The 18,187-nt window shown below is 42.0% G+C and overlaps 3 protein-coding genes across 4 annotated transcripts; 1 reads left to right on the top strand and 2 right to left on the bottom strand.

Annotated features, from left to right (window-relative positions):
* The first annotated feature begins 48 nt into the window (after window positions 1-48).
* dcun1d4 (DCN1, defective in cullin neddylation 1, domain containing 4 (S. cerevisiae)) lies at window positions 49-6,810 on the top strand. 2 transcript variants are annotated; one of them, XM_044044663.1, is made up of 11 exons: window positions 49-126; window positions 1,412-1,482; window positions 2,122-2,161; window positions 2,300-2,387; window positions 2,539-2,627; window positions 2,769-2,839; window positions 3,027-3,118; window positions 3,233-3,341; window positions 3,829-3,933; window positions 4,391-4,493; window positions 4,600-6,091. In XM_044044663.1, the coding sequence occupies exons 1-11, from the start codon at window positions 108-110 to the stop codon at window positions 4,653-4,655; spliced, it is 843 nt and encodes a 280-aa protein (XP_043900598.1). In that variant the 5' UTR covers window positions 49-107; the 3' UTR covers window positions 4,656-6,091. The 2 variants fall into 2 exon arrangements, with proteins under 2 accessions (XP_043900598.1, XP_043900597.1); XM_044044662.1 differs by lacking the exon at window positions 49-126 and adding an exon at window positions 133-1,122 and having other exon boundaries at window positions 4,600-6,810.
* On the bottom strand, window positions 6,557-10,649 carry LOC122781132 (serine-rich adhesin for platelets-like). The gene is made up of 2 exons (XM_044044659.1): window positions 10,633-10,649; window positions 6,557-10,413 (listed from the first exon to the last, which is right to left on the bottom strand). Exon 2 carries the CDS (start codon window positions 9,583-9,585, stop codon window positions 7,504-7,506), a length of 2,082 nt encoding a protein of 693 aa, XP_043900594.1. The 5' UTR covers window positions 9,586-10,413; window positions 10,633-10,649; the 3' UTR covers window positions 6,557-7,503.
* Window positions 10,644-18,054, bottom strand: LOC122780990. Its single transcript, XM_044044461.1, has 5 exons — window positions 17,942-18,054; window positions 17,378-17,824; window positions 15,687-15,856; window positions 15,220-15,553; window positions 10,644-15,136 (listed from the first exon to the last, which is right to left on the bottom strand). Exons 2-5 carry the CDS (start codon window positions 17,814-17,816, stop codon window positions 10,644-10,646), a joined length of 5,436 nt encoding a protein of 1,811 aa, XP_043900396.1. The 5' UTR covers window positions 17,817-17,824; window positions 17,942-18,054.
* Between the last annotated feature and the right edge of the window lie 133 nt (window positions 18,055-18,187).

The following is an 18,187-nucleotide window of genomic DNA, read 5'->3' as shown; positions in this document are numbered from 1 at the left end:
AAACATGTTCGCTTTCAATCACCACAATGGGGCGTGGCTTGCGTGCACAAGGTCCGCCTATTGGCCGGTCTGCGGACTTCCCACAGACAGTTGTGTGTTTCATAAAAATGCACTCTGATGCGGCAAGTAAGTAGTTACGCCGTAGCGGCTTCTCCTCACCTTTAAACCATCCTTTACGGAGCCTGCGGATGATGTCGGAGAGAAACTGACAAAAGCCGAAATCTACTCTAAGCCCGTGCTTGTGCAGGCACTGATGGGGACCCATGAATTGCGTGCTATTTGCTAGTTTCTTTGTATTTGTCTGTGCTGTCCTGGGCGACAACAAAGGAGGGATAACTGGTGTAATTTCAGCTGTTTTGGACGTGCTGGTTGTTGCTCGTGCCACGGCTGTCATCCTGAAGTTATTTTTTGCGTAGAATTAGCCGTGATCAGCTGAATGTCGCCAACGTTAGGCAAATCGGGGAAGGATTTTTGATGGTAATCGCAGCGTTGTTGTCGTGATATCCCTCATTACTGTGGGTCCACCACGCGTGTCGTGTCAAACTCTGCGTCAGTGCAATTCAGCTGTTATTCTGGCAATTTTCTGGTCAACTGCAGACTATTGGAGAGAATGAAAATTGTGACGCAGTTGTGTAAAACATCTTTCGTTGCCCGCTGCAGCAGCGCCGAGCTGCTCTGCGGCACCTACATGAGCTGCTGCGAAACGTCTGCGCAGTTTGCGTGTGCCAGCAGGCATGTGAAGTTGAATTCTTTTAAAAACAACGTTAATGCATTCAACCAGATTGGCTAAATGTTGGGGGTATAGGGTTCTAAAAGAAATACTTGTTTTGCCAAGGCGTGGGAGTTGTAGTTCAGTGTCTCGGCCAGTGTTGACTTTTCAACTGCCTCTGTAGGGGAAATGGACTACAACACCCATGCGCCCATTGCTCTCCAGATACTTTGTAAACTCTGTGCAAGTTGCTCGTCTGCACCGCTATTTTAGGTATGTTGCTAATGCTATCTGCTCGCGACTGTGTTGGTTTGCCTGCTTTTGACTTTGGCCTCTTGGAATACATGAAAAGCGTCGGTGTTTGTCGATGACAGCTTATGAACGACAATGCACCAATGACATTTACCAACAAGGTAGCATGCGTGGTCGAACATTTTCGAGTTTGCATGTCGGATCCAGGGAGTCACTCCTTATTCGTTTGAGGGTTTTTTTTTCCAGCCCTCCGTGAAATGTTCAAGTAGAAACCAGACGACAGGGTTTAAGATGAAAGACTAATTTAAACCACGGGTTGTTGTCTGGTGCTATGCAGAAGTCACCTCCTTGTACCCTTGCTCTTACACGGAATGGTTGCGTGTTTGGTTCAACATTTGTAGGTTATGTGTTTTGAAATCTGATGTCAGCTTTATTCTTTTTGTGAAATAGATTTTCAGCTGAATTCCCACCTGACTACACTGGCCAGCATCCATAAGATCCACCACACGTTGCACAGGCTGGTAAGTACACATTAGCAGCTTATACATAGTGTTTGTGTGACTGCTCAGTGTCTATACACATACCTGTCACTTTATTAGGTACATAGGACATAGCCCATCTGCTTCAAGTGTGAAGCATTCAGAGTTGGTCCTCTGCATAACACGGTTATAGTAGTAGAAATGGGCATGAACATGATGAACATTATGCAAAACAGGTCTGTCTTGTGAATGAGACCATGGGTCTCAACAAGATTACTTGCGTATATTGAAAAAAGTTTGATTAGTTGTTCCTTTCTATCATTTTCCTCTGACCTCAACAAGGCATTACACCCAAAGAACTGCCACTGACTGACGTCAGGCCATTTTCTGATAATGGTAAAATCCAAGCAGCATCAGTAGTGTTGGAAAATATTCAGACCAGCCAATCTTGCACCAATAACCCGGCTACATTCACAGTCACTTAAATCACCCTAATTCTCCCCCTCTGATGCCCAGTTTTAACTTCAGCAGGTTCTCCTGACCACGTCTACATGCTTAAATGTGTTGAGCTGCAGCTTTTAGACTGGCTTAGACATTTGTGTGAATGAGCACTTGAACTGGTGTCGCTCATAAAGTGTTTTCTGTGGCTGGCATGCGCTGTTTTTCCTTATGTTTTGACAGAACCTGACAGAAGACGTCGGGCAGGAAAACCACTCCTCAGGTGAGATGACATGCAGGCTCTGTGTATTTTAACAGTTAACGCCGACTAAAGTAAATGTCAGCTGAGAGAAAGCATGCATCATTACCACCACTATCTTTTATTGCTGCCTTTAATTCTGCCTCTCACTTCCTTCCCCAGCTTGTTGCTCCAGAGCCATGCCTCCTAGGAAAAAGAGGAGACCCTCTGCTGGAGATGACATGTCAGCCAAGAAAAGTCGCCAGGACAGGTGTGACCTCAATCATTTGATCAGAAACCCACATCTGTAGTTGCAGCCCCAACAATATTGTTTGCTTCTGTCATGGTGGAGCGTTTAAAATTCTCTAATGTGCAGTATTAGAGCAGAGCAAAAGACTAAAACTGTCTGATCATCATTTCAGTGTTTTCAGAAAACATGAATCATCGCAGATTCGTGAGGAGGAGACATTTTCAAGTAAAAGATGCTTGGAGTGGTTTTATGAATATGCAGGTGAGGCATTAGGTTTTTAAGGAACTACACACATTATACATTGGTTTATTCGTTTTTAGCCACTGACCAACGCTGTTGGTTTTTAGGTTCACTTGTGAAATTGACGCTATATGTGACTTCACACTTGTCTGTCTGAAATAGGCTGTGATGATGTGGTGGGTCCAGAGGGCATGGAGAAGTTCTGTGAGGACATCGGAGTAGAGCCAGAGAATGTAACTACCTTTTTCTTTTTGGGGGGGAGGGCTTTTTGGATTCTTGACAAGTCTTAGTTTTTGGTTTCATCAGTATTGGCTTAGTGTGGTTGCTCTTTTCGCATTGTTATTTTTAGCTTTTGTGGATAGCAAGTTATTTTGAAAAACCCTTTTGGCTTTGGTGACTTGGACATTTGTGTGTGTTCAGGTGGTGATGCTGGTTCTTGCCTGGAAGCTGGATGCCCAGAGTATGGGATATTTCACTCTCCAAGAATGGCTGAGAGGCATGGGCTCTTTGCAGTATGTCACTTGTTTACTGTTTGTCCTTTATTCACAATTGATTGTTGCTTTGCTTTGCTTTTATTTCAGGTAAAGCCTGTAGTGAAATGTAGACATTCCCTCTGCTGTTTTCAGGTGCGACTCAACAGAGAGGCTGAGGAATTCGCTGGATTACCTGAGATCTGTCCTTAATGACAGCACCAGTTTTAAGCTCATTTATAGATATGCCTTTGATTTTGCTCGGGTGAGTCTAGCAAAACCGCTTTTCGAAAGTCAAGCTTGTGCATGCACATCACTAAAACAAATCCAATGCAGTTCAGTTAAGGAGTAAAAACTCTGTAGATGATGGTTGTTACACCGGATGAAATTCATTTAGTCTTATCAAGCTGGAATAGAGAACTAACTTGATATTTTGGCAAGGTCAAATATCATTTTCCACTGCGACTTAGATTAGAAAACCACTTATCAAATGTGTAGGGTATGAACATAATCTGACTTTATACAAGTGCATGATTTTAAATACAAGCAAGTCACCCTGACAGAGTGAAGCAAATGACACAATGCAGTAGCTGTGATAACAATGTTGTATTTTTATTTTAAAAGAGCAACGCAGTGAATTAAAGAATTAAATTTAGGGGATCACATCGATGAGGTGCCAAGCATGCAAAGTTTAAACTATTGTTGATATTTTGCATTGATTTAATTTAGTCTTGTTTGTTTTGATTGGACAGGAAAAGGATCAGAGGAGTTTGGACTTAAATACAGCCAAATGTATGTTGGGGCTTCTTCTGGGAAAGACATGGCCCCTGTTTCCTGTCTTTAATCAATTTCTAGAGGTAAGGGTCACATTTAGAAAGTCCAGTCTGCCCCTGGAATTTCAGTTGTTTCAGTTTGGATTGAAGGCTTAAAAACAGACAGGTGTTGTTAGTTAAAGGTTGTGAGCTTCACCACTCACCGCTTGTTCCGAGGAAGGAAGAAGAGTGCGTTGCGGTGGAAAATAATCTGTTATTTGTATTCAACAGAAAGAGTCCACCAAAAATAACTTAACTAAAGCACTGACTCGCTGTCGTTGGTGCTCTTTCTCACGCCTGCTCTCTCCTTCTGGACCCAGCCTACTGCAAGAGACCAGAACAAGGTTACAAGTGTGCTTATATAGCTGACTGATTACCTGATTCTGTCCAGCTGATCACCAGCTGAGCCACTCCTCCCTCTCCTCCAGCAGGCGCCGCTCTAACCACACCCCACTGCCACAAAGGTGTTTGTTTGCTAATGTTCAGGTATTTTTTCTTCCAGCAATCCAAGTACAAAGTCATCAACAAAGACCAGTGGTGCAATGTTTTAGAGTTTAGCAGGACAATCAACTTGGACCTCAGTAACTATGATGAGGATGGTGCCTGTAAGTGAACACGCACCCACATGGACATTTGACAACAAATCTTATGTACGTATGGTTTTCTTAATAATTGTGATCTCTGTTTTATGCATTTATTTTTTTTTATCAGGGCCTGTTTTGTTGGACGAGTTTGTGGAATGGTACAAGGAAAGACAAATGGCATAGCTGCAGAGCAAAATGAAAAAAGCGAAACGATACAACTGTGACGACGACCACGAGAATCAACAACCAATAAGTAAACGATACACAAATGGTAAAGCATCGACAGTGGTTGCTTCCAAAGAGAAGGAGGGATTTGGGCTGTGGGTGGGCAAGGAGGGGGATGGGTGGTTTGCAGTCTGGGTGCATGCTGCCCAGATTGCAGATGTGAAGGGCTGTCATTGTGGAGCTCGGTTTCCTACTGAAGTTGCATCGTGGGCAAGCTTGCAGCAATCCCTTACTGGCATTGCTCACTCTCTCCCTCTCTCTCACTGTGACATGTCATGTTGTTGTCTGTGTTAGGATAACTTTGTATCATACATGGACGATGGAAGCAAAATGGTATAGTGTGGGAGAATTCTCACATTTTGTCTGCAGCACAGAGCAACCAACACAAGTGACCATTCATGCATTGTGTCTGAGTCTTAAACAGGGTCACTTTGACCCAGGCACACTTCATTCTTCTGTATCTGTGCAATGAACTTGAAGTTGAGCTTTTCTGGACCGATGGCACTAACTATTGTTTGTCATATGTGTGGGTTTGATAGGAGTTCTTCATGAAGCACACTGTGTCAAATGGCTGAGTACAAGTTTCTGATGCCTGTGCTGTTTACTTTTGAGTTTTTGCCAGTGACCCCAAGCCCCCACCCCCAAGTTTCTGATCCCTCCTGCTGTTTTGCTTCAGCTAATGCTAACAGGTTGCTAACCCACTGCGAAGGCTTCAGACCTCTTAAAACCAAACAACAGCGTTGCTGCTTACTTACTCTTATAACAGTACAGCGGTGAGCCACTCGTGCTCTGATTAACAATTATTGGTCTCATGACCGATTTATGTATCTACGTTGTGTAGGTAAGAGTATTATTGTGCCTCAAATCAAGGAAGTCACTTTGTGTGTCCCACACAAGTACCAACAAACCCAAAAGTACATTATATACACATGTGAAGACACATGAAGACACAGCACTCATATGTACACAAACACACACACATGCTCATGCACACACAAACACACTGAGTGGTCAGGGATTATTCAGGATTAATTCAGACTGTTTGGGCTGTGTTATAAGTTGACATAGATATAGTTGTTGTTCATTACGTCTTTATGTGATATCTGTTTTGTCTTCCTTAGTCCACTGATAGTTTCAGGTTCCTCTTACTGGTAAGCATCTCTCCCAACACTGACAGTGTTAATATGAATACAGTGGAAGACCAGTGACCCTCTCAGGATGAGGTCCTTTAGGCTTGATTAGAACAGTAGGTTCGCTGAAAGCATTGCTTTGTACCATCCGTAGAATCTAATCAAAACAATGGACACTGACAGTTTGGAGCTGCGTGATGATGCTATGCTCTTCTTTTGCCTAGTATAATGTTCTTGTAACACTTGTATAAAGTTTTGTCTCTGGCTGTTGTGTGATGCTGAGTCGTCAGAAGATTTAATATTTGCATGCATGCTCCAACAGAGCCTTTTGTGAATGGATGAAATTTTTTGAAAACATTTTTCAGATGCATTTTTGTTTTGTACAGGAATTTGTGCAAATGTTTTGTGCTTATTTTGATAGTCACGGTCATGCCACCTTAATTCTGATGAACTACATGATCGTGTCTGTTGAGACCTGGAACACACCTGTAACCTCATGGTGGAAGAGGAGTTCCCTCCTGCATTCTCCTCCATACTCTGAATCTTCATGTGTGCTGTAAAGCTTTAGGTAGCTGCAGCCAGTATACAGGATCTAATGTTATTTATTAACAGTACATAACATGTTTTGCAACTTTTGCACCACACTTTTACAATACACTCACATATACTTTGAAATCTGTTGTAAAGATTATATACATCAGCTCCCGTGGCAATGAAATCCACTATAACTGAAACCATGACAGCCTTTATTGTCATTACAATCCATCAGCATACAGTGTAAAATCAAGGTAATTGCTGAATTGCTCTCCAAATACTGAGTAGAGATCAGTGTTTAGAGTTTTTTCCCATGACTGTGCAGGAGGATGAACAGCCTTGTCCCTACTGTATATATGTATGTAAAACAATGTAAGTGTCTATGTATGTTTTCATTATAACCTATGTCTATATACATAAATAAATTGGTTTATTAACTTATTGGCTTATGTTTGAGCTCATTAGTTAATTTGTCACATGGAGTCCCATCACACTGACAAACTTGTCATATTAATTTACATTTGTAAACAAATCAACACATTGCTATGATCAGATGTGATAAAGGTCTCTTTGTGATTATTCATAAAGCATTAGGACTATATTGTCATTACAAGATGATACGACAAAAATAAAGATTCACAGAAATAACGAAAAGAGCATTGTAAGCTCTCCTGTGCTCGACAACTTCGCACATTTCTTTGTATTTACATTTAATTTCAGATTTAATACATCATCTAATTTATGCTGTTATAATTTGTATTAAACAGTAAAGGCGTTTGTACTTGGTGACTTAAAATGGAGTACTACGTTCTGTGGCGAGTCACAGACAATTCAGTGCTCCATATTTCAGAATAGCTCTGCTTCTTTTTCTCTCTTGAGTCTTACTGCTCAATGTTGACATCCGGTTACCGTGTTGCTAGAATAGATGGACCTGTGGCACCTCAATATCTCTTAACATCATGCCTTCTGTAGCAGGGAATAACTTGAAGTATATCTGCAACTATTCTTTCATCTGTTGAAGTAAAAGAGGGACAAATTGTTTGTCTGGCCTGGGCTTTAATGTTCTCTCAAACTGGTAAATAAATGGTAAATGTAAAGTGGTGTCATTTTGTGGGCCACTGACAACATGTTGAGGAGATGATCTAAATAGTCTCTAAATCTTCTTCTTGTATGTCCCACTTAAGTCTCTCTGTTGACATGACTTTTAAAGCAGTTAGGCCTCTCTTCTCTCTCTTATTTTCAGATACAGCCATTGTGCTACTTGCTGCTGTGTTGTCCACCTTGCCAAATCTCGTGGAAATAGGATACGAGTATGTATTCAATAGTGTCATATCGGTTCGCCCTCTGTCATTTTTACCTCTGGAGAAATCGGGGGAGTCAGGTGGGGAACATTCTGGCACTGCAGGTGGAGCCTCTTGTGGAGAAGGTAAGTCTACATCTCGATGCCTACTTGTTATTGAGGTGGAAAAGTGACGGCTGATAACAGTCTGGCTTATCTCAGATGGCAGGTCCATGTCTGTGGTGCCTCTGGATGTCTCTGTCTGTTTCCGATACACATCATCAGGGCTCACACTGGGGACTCTCCATGGGGAAAAAGATGCAGGTCTGTCACTCACTCTATCAGGAAGATCTTGTGTCTTTATTTTAGCATCATCTATAGTTTGACTTCTGCCACTGGCGGAAAAAGAATTACTAAGTGGCAATGAACCTTTCATAATTGAACGTTTATAAGTGATTTGAGAGTAATCATCTATAATTCCTGACATATTTGATGAATATATGCTTTCTTTTGCAGTGTATCTCGTGACCTCATTTTCACTCTCACTGGCAGATGAGGAATTATTTGCCTGTGGTGAAGGTGCCTTGATGTCCAGACGCCTCTTAATGCGTGGGACTCCAAGATTTATTTGAGAGGTGCTGAAGTCAGTCGTCTTATCCTCACTGACGCTTTTGTAGGAGGATTGTCTTGGTGATGGAGCTCGGATATTCAAAGCCCTTTTGACACGAGGGATATTGGTGAGACTCAGATTAGGCAACATTGAGTCAGACTCTTCTCTCAAACTTGCTGTTTGGCTTTTGATCTCTACTCCGCTGTGTGATTCATCCCTTCTGTCATTGACAGCATGGGTGTGATACTTGGACTGAGATGTCCTATTCCGTCTGTTACCTGCATACTCTGTAGACACACCTTCATTCTCACTGCTGGATGAAGAATCAGACAGACCCTGTAATGGTGCTGTAGCAGGAGCCTTTTCACTGACCAAGTACGTCCTAATATGTGACGTAGTATATCCCGTCAAAAGAGTATCTGGGTTTGACTTTTCTTCAGTTACATGGAAGCTGGAGGTTTTTCTCAGACCCTCATTAACTTCTGCTAAGTTGCTGGAGTTATCTTTATCTCTATCCAGGACCAGCAATGAATCATTGGGTATGATTCCCTGCATTCTATCACTCCTTCTGTTCAGTCTTGTTCTGCTGCTTTTATTTCCAGACCCACTTTCACTGCCGGGAGAAGACGGGGTGCCAGGAGAAGGTGGTGTTGAGAGATTTGGTGATGAACGAGATTGTGATGTGATTTCAAGACGTTTCCTAAAGCGGGAGACACCAAGATTCATGGTCGCCCATCGTGACTGAAGTTCTGGGTTTATCTTTGGTGTTGTACTGTCATTGTCATTTATTGGTGTAGACCCTGAGTCATCTGTAACAGTAGTGTACTTTTCCAATTTGATACCTTGGAATGGCTTTGGATTGGGAAAAATGTTTGACACTGGCTCTGAGGAGTTTGGAGAACTTGGTAAGTCTGTGACAAGGGAGACACTTTTATTTAAATCTGGCAATAGTGTCCCTGTTTGATGATTTGTAATCCCCAAATCATTTCTGTCAAGAGGGTCTGTAGTCCGACTGTCACTCGTGTCATTACTGAAAGATGAGTAAGAGCTTCTTGATGAGTAAGAGTTAGTACTTTTGTTGGGTTGTGTTGGCTTTCCTTCCACTGTAATATTTGTGCTCTCATCACTTAATGATTCCAGAGGTAGTGAAGGGGGATTGATGGCCAGACGCCTCTTTATACGAGTAATGTTGCCAAGATTCACAGACCTCAATGTTTCAGGATCATGACTTATTGTTTCAGATTTTTGGGATGTAAGTTTTGAAATTCCCAAATCATCTTTCTCATGGTTCTGTATCTGAGCCTCCTTCCATGGCCTCTCATTGTTATGTGTCATTTCATCCTCACTTTCACTGCTAGAAGATGAATCAGAGTCTGGTGATGAAGCTTTGATATCTAGACGTCTCTTGATGTGAGGAATATTTTCAAGATCCAGGGCAGGCCAACTTCCATTAAGATCATGACTTGAAGTTTGAGATTTTTGTAAAGGAAGATGTGTGGTGTTTACCTCACTAGGTCCCACTCTGTGGTATGTCGTTTCATCCTCACTGTCACTGCTAAAAGATGAATCAGACTGTACTGACGGTGCTTCAGTATCCTGACGTCTCTTAATATCCAGACGTCTCTTAATGGGTGGAATATTTTCAAGATTCAAGGCAGGCCAACTCCCATGAAGATCATGACTTGAAGTTTGAGGGTTTTGCAATGGAAGTCTTGTGGTGTTTACCTCACTTGGTCTCACTCTGTGATATGTTGGTTCATCCTCACTGTCACTGCTAAATGATGAATCAGACTGTACTGATGGTGCTTCAATATCCAGACGTCTCTTAATATCCAGACGTCTCTTAATGGGTGGAATATTTTCAAGTTTTAAGGCAGGCCAACTCCCATGAAGATCATGACTTGAAGTTTGAGGGTTTTGCAATGGAAGTCTTGTGGTGTTTACCTCACGCGGTATCACCTTGTGATATGTTGGTTCATCCTCACTGCTACTACTAGACGATGAATCATGAGGCAGTGATGATGGTTTGATATCCAGACGTCTCTTAATATTCAGACGTCTCTTAATGGGTGGAATATGTTCAAGATTCAAGGCAGGCCAACTCCCATGAAGATCATGACTTGAAGTTTGAGGGTTTTGCAATGGAAGTCTTGTGGTGTTTACCTCACTTGGTCTCACTCTGTGATATGTTGGTTCATCCTCACTGTCACTGCTAAATGAGGAATCAGACTGTACTGATGGTGCTTCAATATCCAGACGTCTCTTAATATCCAGACGTCTCTTAATGGGTGGAATATTTTCAAGATTCAAGGCAGGCCAACTCCCATGAAGATCATGACTTGAAGTTTGAGGGTTTTGCAATGGAAGTCTTGTGGTGTTTACCTCACGCAGTATCACCTTGTGATATGTTGGTTCATCCTCACTGTACTACTAGACGATGAATTATGAGGCAGTGATGATGGTTTGATATCCAGACGTCTCTTAATATCCAGACGTCTCTTAATGGGTGGAATATTTTCAAGATTCAAGGCAGGCCAACTCCCTTGAAGATCATGACTTGAAGTTTGAGGGTTTTGCAATGGAAGTCTTGTGGTGTTTACCTCACTTGGTCTCACTCTGTGATATGTTGGTTCATCCTCACTGTCACTGCTAAATGAGGAATCAGACTGTACTGATGGTGCTTCAATATCCAGACGTCTCTTAATATCCAGACGTCTCTTAATGGGTGGAATATTTTCAAGTTTTAAGGCAGGCCAACTCCCATGAAGATCATGACTTGAAGTTTGAGGGTTTTGCAATGGAAGTCTTGTGGTGTTTACCTCACGCGGTATCACCTTGTGATATGTTGGTTCATCCTCACTGTCACTGCTAAATGATGAATCAGACTGTACTGATGGTGCTTCAATATCCTGACGTCTCTTAATATCCAGACGTCTCTTAATGGGTGGAATATTTTCAAGTTTCAAGGCAGGCCAACTCCCATGAAGATCATGACTTGAAGTTTGAGGGTTTTGCAATGGAAGTCTTGTGGTGTTTACCTCACGCGGTATCACCTTGTGATATGTTGGTTCATCCTCACTGTCACTGCTAAATGATGAATCAGACTGTGCTGATGGTGCTTCAATATCCTGACGTCTCTTAATATCCAGACGTCTCTTAATGGGTGGAATATTTTCAAGTTTCAAGGCAGGCCAACTCCCATGAAGATCATGACTTGAAGTTTGAGGGTTTTGCAATGGAAGTCTTGTGGTGTTTACCTCACTTGGTATCACTCTGTGATATGTTGGTTCATCCTCACTGTCACTGCTAAATGATGAATCAGACTGTACTGATGGTGCTTCAATATCCTGACGTCTCTTAATATCCAGACGTCTCTTAATGGGTGGAATATTTTCAAGTTTCAAGGCAGGCCAACTCCCATGAAGATCATGACTTGAAGTTTGAGGGTTTTGCAATGGAAGTCTTGTGGTGTTTACCTCACGCGGTATCACCTTGTGATATGTTGGTTCATCCTCACTGCTACTACTAGACGATGAATCATGAGGCAGTGATGATGGTTTGATATCCAGACGTCTCTTAATATCCAGACGTCTCTTAATGGGTGGAATATTTTCAAGATTCAAGGCAGGCCAACTCCCATGAAGATCATGACTTGAAGTTTGAGGGTTTTGCAATGGAAGTCTTGTGGTGTTTACCTCACTTGGTCTCACTCTGTGATATGTTGGTTCATCCTCACTGTCACTGCTAAATGAGGAATCAGACTGTACTGATGGTGCTTCAATATCCAGACGTCTCTTAATATCCAGACGTCTCTTAATGGGTGGAATATTTTCAAGATTCAAGGCAGGCCAACTCCCATGAAGATCATGACTTGAAGTTTGAGGGTTTTGCAATGGAAGTCTTGTGGTGTTTACCTCACTTGGTCTCACTCTGTGATATGTTGGTTCATCCTCACTGTCACTGCTAAATGATGAATCAGACTGTACTGATGGTGCTTCAATATCCAGACGTCTCTTAATATCCAGACGTCTCTTAATGGGTGGAATATTTTCAAGTTTCAAGGCAGGCCAACTCCCATGAAGATCATGACTTGAAGTTTGAGGGTTTTGCAATGGAAGTCTTGTGGTGTTTACCTCACGCAGTATCACCTTGTGATATGTTGGTTCATCCTCACTGCTACTACTAGACGATGAATCATGAGGCAGTGATGATGGTTTGATATCCAGACGTCTCTTAATATCCAGACGTCTCTTAATGGGTGGAATATTTTCAAGATTCAAGGCAGGCCAACTCCCATGAAGATCATGACTTGAAGTTTGAGAGTTTTGCAATGGAAGTCTTGTGGTGTTTACCTCACGCGGTATCACCTTGTGATATGTTGGTTCATCCTCACTGCTACTACTAGACGATGAATCATGAGGCAGTGATGATGGTTTGATATCCAGACGTCTCTTAATATCCAGACGTCTCTTAATGGGTGGAATATTTTCAAGATTCAAGGCAGGCCAACTCCCATGAAGATCATGACTTGAAGTTTGAGAGTTTTGCAATGGAAGTCTTGTGGTGTTTACCTCACGTGGTATCACCTTGTGATATGTTGGTTCATCCTCACTGTCACTGCTAAATGATGAATCAGACTGTACTGATGGTGCTTCAATATCCTGATGTCTCTTAATATCCAGACGTCTCTTAATATCCAGACGTCTCTTAATGGGTGGAATATTTTCAAGATTCAAGGCAGGCCAACTCCCATGAAGATCATGACTTGAAGTTTGAGAGTTTTGCAATGGAAGTCTTGTGGTGTTTACCTCACGCAGCGGTATCACTGTGTCATATGTTGGTTCATCCTCACTGTCACAGCTAAATGATGAATTAGACTGTACTGATGGTGCTTCAATATCCTGACGTCTCTTAATAGCCAGACGTCTCTTAATGGGTGGAATATTTTCAAGTTTCAAGGAAGGCCAACTCCCATGAAGATCATGACTTGAAGTTTGAGAGTTTTGCAATGGAAGTCTTGTGGTGTTTACCTCACGCGGCGGTATCACTGTGTCATATGTTGGTTCATCCTCACTGTCACAGCTAAATGATGAATTAGACTGTACTGATGGTGCTTCAATATCCTGACGTCTCTTAATATCCAGACGTCTCTTGATGTGGGGAATATTTTCAAGATTTAAGGAAGGCCAACTCCCATGAAGATCATGACTTGAAGTTTGAGAGTTTTGCAATGGAAGTCTTGTGTTTACCTCACGCGGTATCACCTTGTGATATGTTGGTTCATCCTCACTGTCACTGCTAAATGATGAATCAGACTGTACTGATGGTGCTTCAATATCCTGACGTCTCTTAATATCCAGACGTCTCTTAATGTGAGGAATTTGTTTAAGCTTGAGGGTAGGCCTACTTGTGTGAAGATCATGATTTTCAGTGCCCACCACCCTTGGTCTCTCTTTATAATCCACTCTTTCATATTCATTCTCACTGCGAGAAGGTGAATCAGGAGCGGGTGATGATGCTCTGATATCTAAACGCCTCTTGATATGAGGAATCTGTTGAAGATCCACAGCAGGCCAACTTCCACTACCATCAGGACTTGAAATTTGAGATTCTTGCAATGGAAGCGTTTTAATGTTTATCTCCCTTGATCTATCATTGTGATTAATTGTTTCATATATCCGTTCACTACCACAAAATAAATCATAGTCTGGTGATTTTGCTTCGACATCTATATCTTCTTCCTCCTCCTGGACTGAATTCACAGTGTATTGTGTTGGCTCGTCCTCACTGACATATGAGCTGGAGCTTGATATATCACTGTTCTGCCTATCTGAAGTACTAAATTCAAATGGATCTCCATTCTCTGGCCACTGATCGGAGTCTGTTGGGTTAGTATCATTTTTAAGTGGGGACCAATCTGTAAAGGGTTTAGCGGGAAAGCCAGGATTGTCACTTCTGTCCTCTCTGGAAATTTCTGCCACCTCTACTTGTCTAGATGTTAAGTACTCACTGTTCTGCTGTACAGAGTCCTCTGCTACCAGTGGTGACTTAGGTGTTGTGTAGTCTCTTTGGGATATTTGGTCCTCTGTTGTTGATCTTTCAGAACATGAAGAGTCTGAGCTTGAAGACAATCTCCTTCTCTCCTCCACCTCAATGGCTTTTGGGATTTGTTTTAACTTCCTTTTGTTTCTACGTCTTGTTTTTGTGTCTCCTGAAAGCTCTCCGTCATGTCTCTGGTCATCCTCTTCATTTGAGCTGTTTTCACTCCCTGAATGTCCAGTTGTAAACTTGTTCTCATCATTATTGACACTTTCCTGATTGCTACTTGCTACGGTATCATAATACTCTACATTGTTATCCTCATTGACAGTGATAGTGCTAAATGTGACTCTCCTCTCCCTATGAGTTACTACTTCATCTGGTTCTTCACCATCGTAGAAGGCGGCATTGTCATAGTGACTTTGTTGTGCATCTGAAGCAGAGTTGGTTGCAGGGGGGCTTTTCTTTTTAGTGACCTTTGTACAAAGCACATCAATGTATGGTCTTGTCAAGACCCCGATGATAAAGGCTACCAGAAATGTGATAAAAACAGACAGACACACTGCAAGAGTCAAGTTACACGGTGTAGCTCTCTGATTCCGTTCTTGACCTGTCCTGTCTGGCATGCCTTGGGGGATTATTTGTCGTCTAATTCTGGGTAAACTTGTAGCTATTCTTCCTGCATGTCCTATTCTGCTGATTTGGAGGTTAAAAACGGAAACAACATTGTGTTCTTCAGATATACACACATATAGTCCTGTGTCTTTCTCTGTGACATCATTGATGAACAGGCCAGCCTGAGTTTCTCTCACAGATGCTTGACCACTGGGCCTCCACCACAGTGAGTCTGTCGAGAAATCAACAATGAAATGTAATTAGACTTTTCTGCACTTTGTGTAGTATACTATTCAACACAGTTGACTGGGTTACCTTGTGCAGAGCATGACAGAAGTATCTCAGAGCCGCTATGAACTGTCACATCTTGATGAAGCTCTGGCCTGTTTTCAGTACCAAAACAGTTTAGGTCATCCTCCTCTAACTGCAGCAGGTCTTTGCCTGAGTGGATCGAGGGTGAAGCACACACCATGCTCCAAGCTTGCAGACCTTTGCTGTTGTCAAAAGCCATCCGCCTTCTTAGATTGCGTATGCTGCAGTCACACTGCCACCTGTTCCCACCCAGCCTAACATCTGCCTCGATGTTCCGCAGGGAGAGGTACATCAAAGGATGGAGGCTGGTCAACATGTTGAAACTCAGGTCAAGGACCTCAAGTGGGGACACAACATGGACATGCAGCAGACATTAGAGCTAAAGTTATTAAACAACGAACTTAAGCTACATAATCTTCAGAAAAAGGAGTACTCCCACTCTGTAAATTGTATCAACAAATACATCTTACTTTGAGCTGGGATAAATTCTCAAACATCTGTGGATGGACACTTGTAATGAGGTTATGCTGTAGGTGCAGCTCTGTTAGCTGTTGAAGTCGGCTAAGGGCTCTTGGTTCAAGAGCTGAGATCCTGTTGTAGGAGAGCTGCAGAATCCATAAGGATGGACTACCTTCCAGCCCTGGATGACAGAAAATTTTACATTAAGTCACTTTGTATGTATTACTGCAATGTTTGCGATGTACAGTTTGTAATTACAGTATGCATTTAATCTCAAGTGTAACATATATGATGAATTTCTTACAAGGAATTGATGGTTCCCCCCTTTGAATTTATCATGAAGCTATTTTTTAATGTATTTAATTTAATTGTTTGGTGGCAGGGTTAGGGTTAGGGTAACCAATGCTGACATTAAATAATGTACACTGTAAGAACTTGATAGTGTTTAAAATACCAGTGAACACTCGTTCTAGAATGTGACTCCGGGCTTCTGGCTTATTTTACTGTGAACACTATATGACTAACTGTTGGCTAAGCATTTCTCTGTGGCACTCATTTTGCCCTACTGTCTTCTTCTTTTCACTTGCCTGACACAATCTCCCCAAGTGTTCTGGGCTGGAGTGTGCTTCATTAGGGAGGTACTGAGGGTTCTGTGAGCTGAATACCAAACAGGAAAGAAGTCTGCCTGTCAACACAGCTCTTGCTAAGTGTATGGGCTGTCCCCTTATGCCTTTAAAAGCACTAAACCAAACTCACTTCTTTGACACACTCGTGCTGAACAAAGTGGAAGGAATTCTAAGAAATAACCTTTTGCAGGAAAACCCCTAAATACTGTGTTGAATATTTGCCTCTTTGTCTGAGCCACTGGAATGTCAATAAAAACTGGGATTGCCTGACAACTGTACCATGTCATTATCTTGGGAGGTAATCTAAAGATAAGGACCATCAACAAGTGGGTGTTTTCTTTACAATGCAGGAATAAAATGAAGGATCAGTTAGAAGAATTATTTAATGATCTGTAATGATCTAAAATCAGACCTCACAATGCACATTATTGTTTTTAGTGAGAATTTAATGAAGAGAGTAAGTTTGTGAGGTATGTCCATACCTCAAGTGTAACATATGTGGTCATTACTCAGTGACATTCCATGCTGCAATTAAAGTTGTACATTATGTGTATTGCCCAACTTGACACTAAATATTTACTGTAAATATTTTTGAACAGATTGGTTGTGGACTACAAGCCATAGAATGTTCTTATTATCATTTCCTTTACATGCCTTAAGATTACTCATTTCCATGCATTACTTCAAATATGTGGGATTATTACATTTTGCACATTACATGTGTTTTACACAGTACATGTGTGTTGTCAGTGTAATAAGCAGGCTACTGTGCAGATTTGAGGTATGATTGAGAAATGTTTGTCCAACGCTAAATATTTGAAATGTCTTCTTGCCTTTTTCACCTAAGTAAATGCTATACACTTCATCATCAAATAAGATTATTATTGAGTATAGTAGATGCATGACATCTGAAAATAACTGATATGCGAGTGTATACAAGTAATGTCGATGACAGCAGTGGCACCTAATGTTTCAAAAGGTTTAGTTAATGTCTATTTTATACTCTGCTCACTGGGAGCAAAGTCTGTTGCACTGTGACTGTGGTTTAAATGGGTGTATGACGCTGTTACACTCACCCTCCGGGAGTTGCACCAGCTGATTCCTCTCAACAGATAGCAGCTGCAGGGTGGGGGCCCAAGATACACATCTGCGTCTATGCCAAAGTCTCAAGTGATTTGGATGTCTGTCTCTGTCAGATTGGTTTCCCAGATTTGTGTCTATGCAAAGAGACAAGTGTGTGATAGTGTTGTTTCCCAGCCATACATTCCTGAGGTTACGATGTGGCCGGTGGAGTGTTACAGAATACAGGCGATTGTGAGAAAAGTCCAGCTCAGTGACAGAGTCTTGGATATACTGAGGCACTGAGGAGAGGCCGGAGGACGAACAGTTCAACAGAGGAGCTTTGTGACAGGTGCAGGACTCTGGACACACAGATGGGGAAGAGGAGCAATGGAGTCCAGCGCAGCCAAGGAGCAGCACAACGACCACTGCAGGCCACTGTGGCACTGCCATCATGACCTGTCCTATAGCACACATAGATCATCAGTTAGTTGAGCATCGAGTGCAAACAATGTTTTTACCAATCCTCCCGTAAGTCTGTAAATATAGTGTGTACAACAATTGAGTTAAAAGAAACCCACCTGTGTGTCCACTCTTGGCTGAGCTGACAGGGAAACGTGTGACTCTTCTTTAAAGACCCGACTGCTCTCGTTTTGACTTGTAGGAGAGTCAATAACAGTTTCTGATCAAAGTCTGAAGTATGATTTGCTGCTTCGTGTACCTGCCCTAAGACGATCCTTCAGTGATTCATTTACATGTTTAGTTAATGTCTTACTGTCTTTGTTTTTTCCCCTCGCTGTATGATAAGTAACTAATCCTGACACTTT

Source organism: Solea senegalensis, linkage group LG14 (assembly GCF_019176455.1).
Source record: "Solea senegalensis isolate Sse05_10M linkage group LG14, IFAPA_SoseM_1, whole genome shotgun sequence".
Taxonomy (NCBI): domain Eukaryota; kingdom Metazoa; phylum Chordata; class Actinopteri; order Pleuronectiformes; family Soleidae; genus Solea; species Solea senegalensis.
The sequence above is the reverse complement of the archived record's forward strand: the minus strand, read 5'-3'. Positions and strand labels throughout refer to the sequence as shown.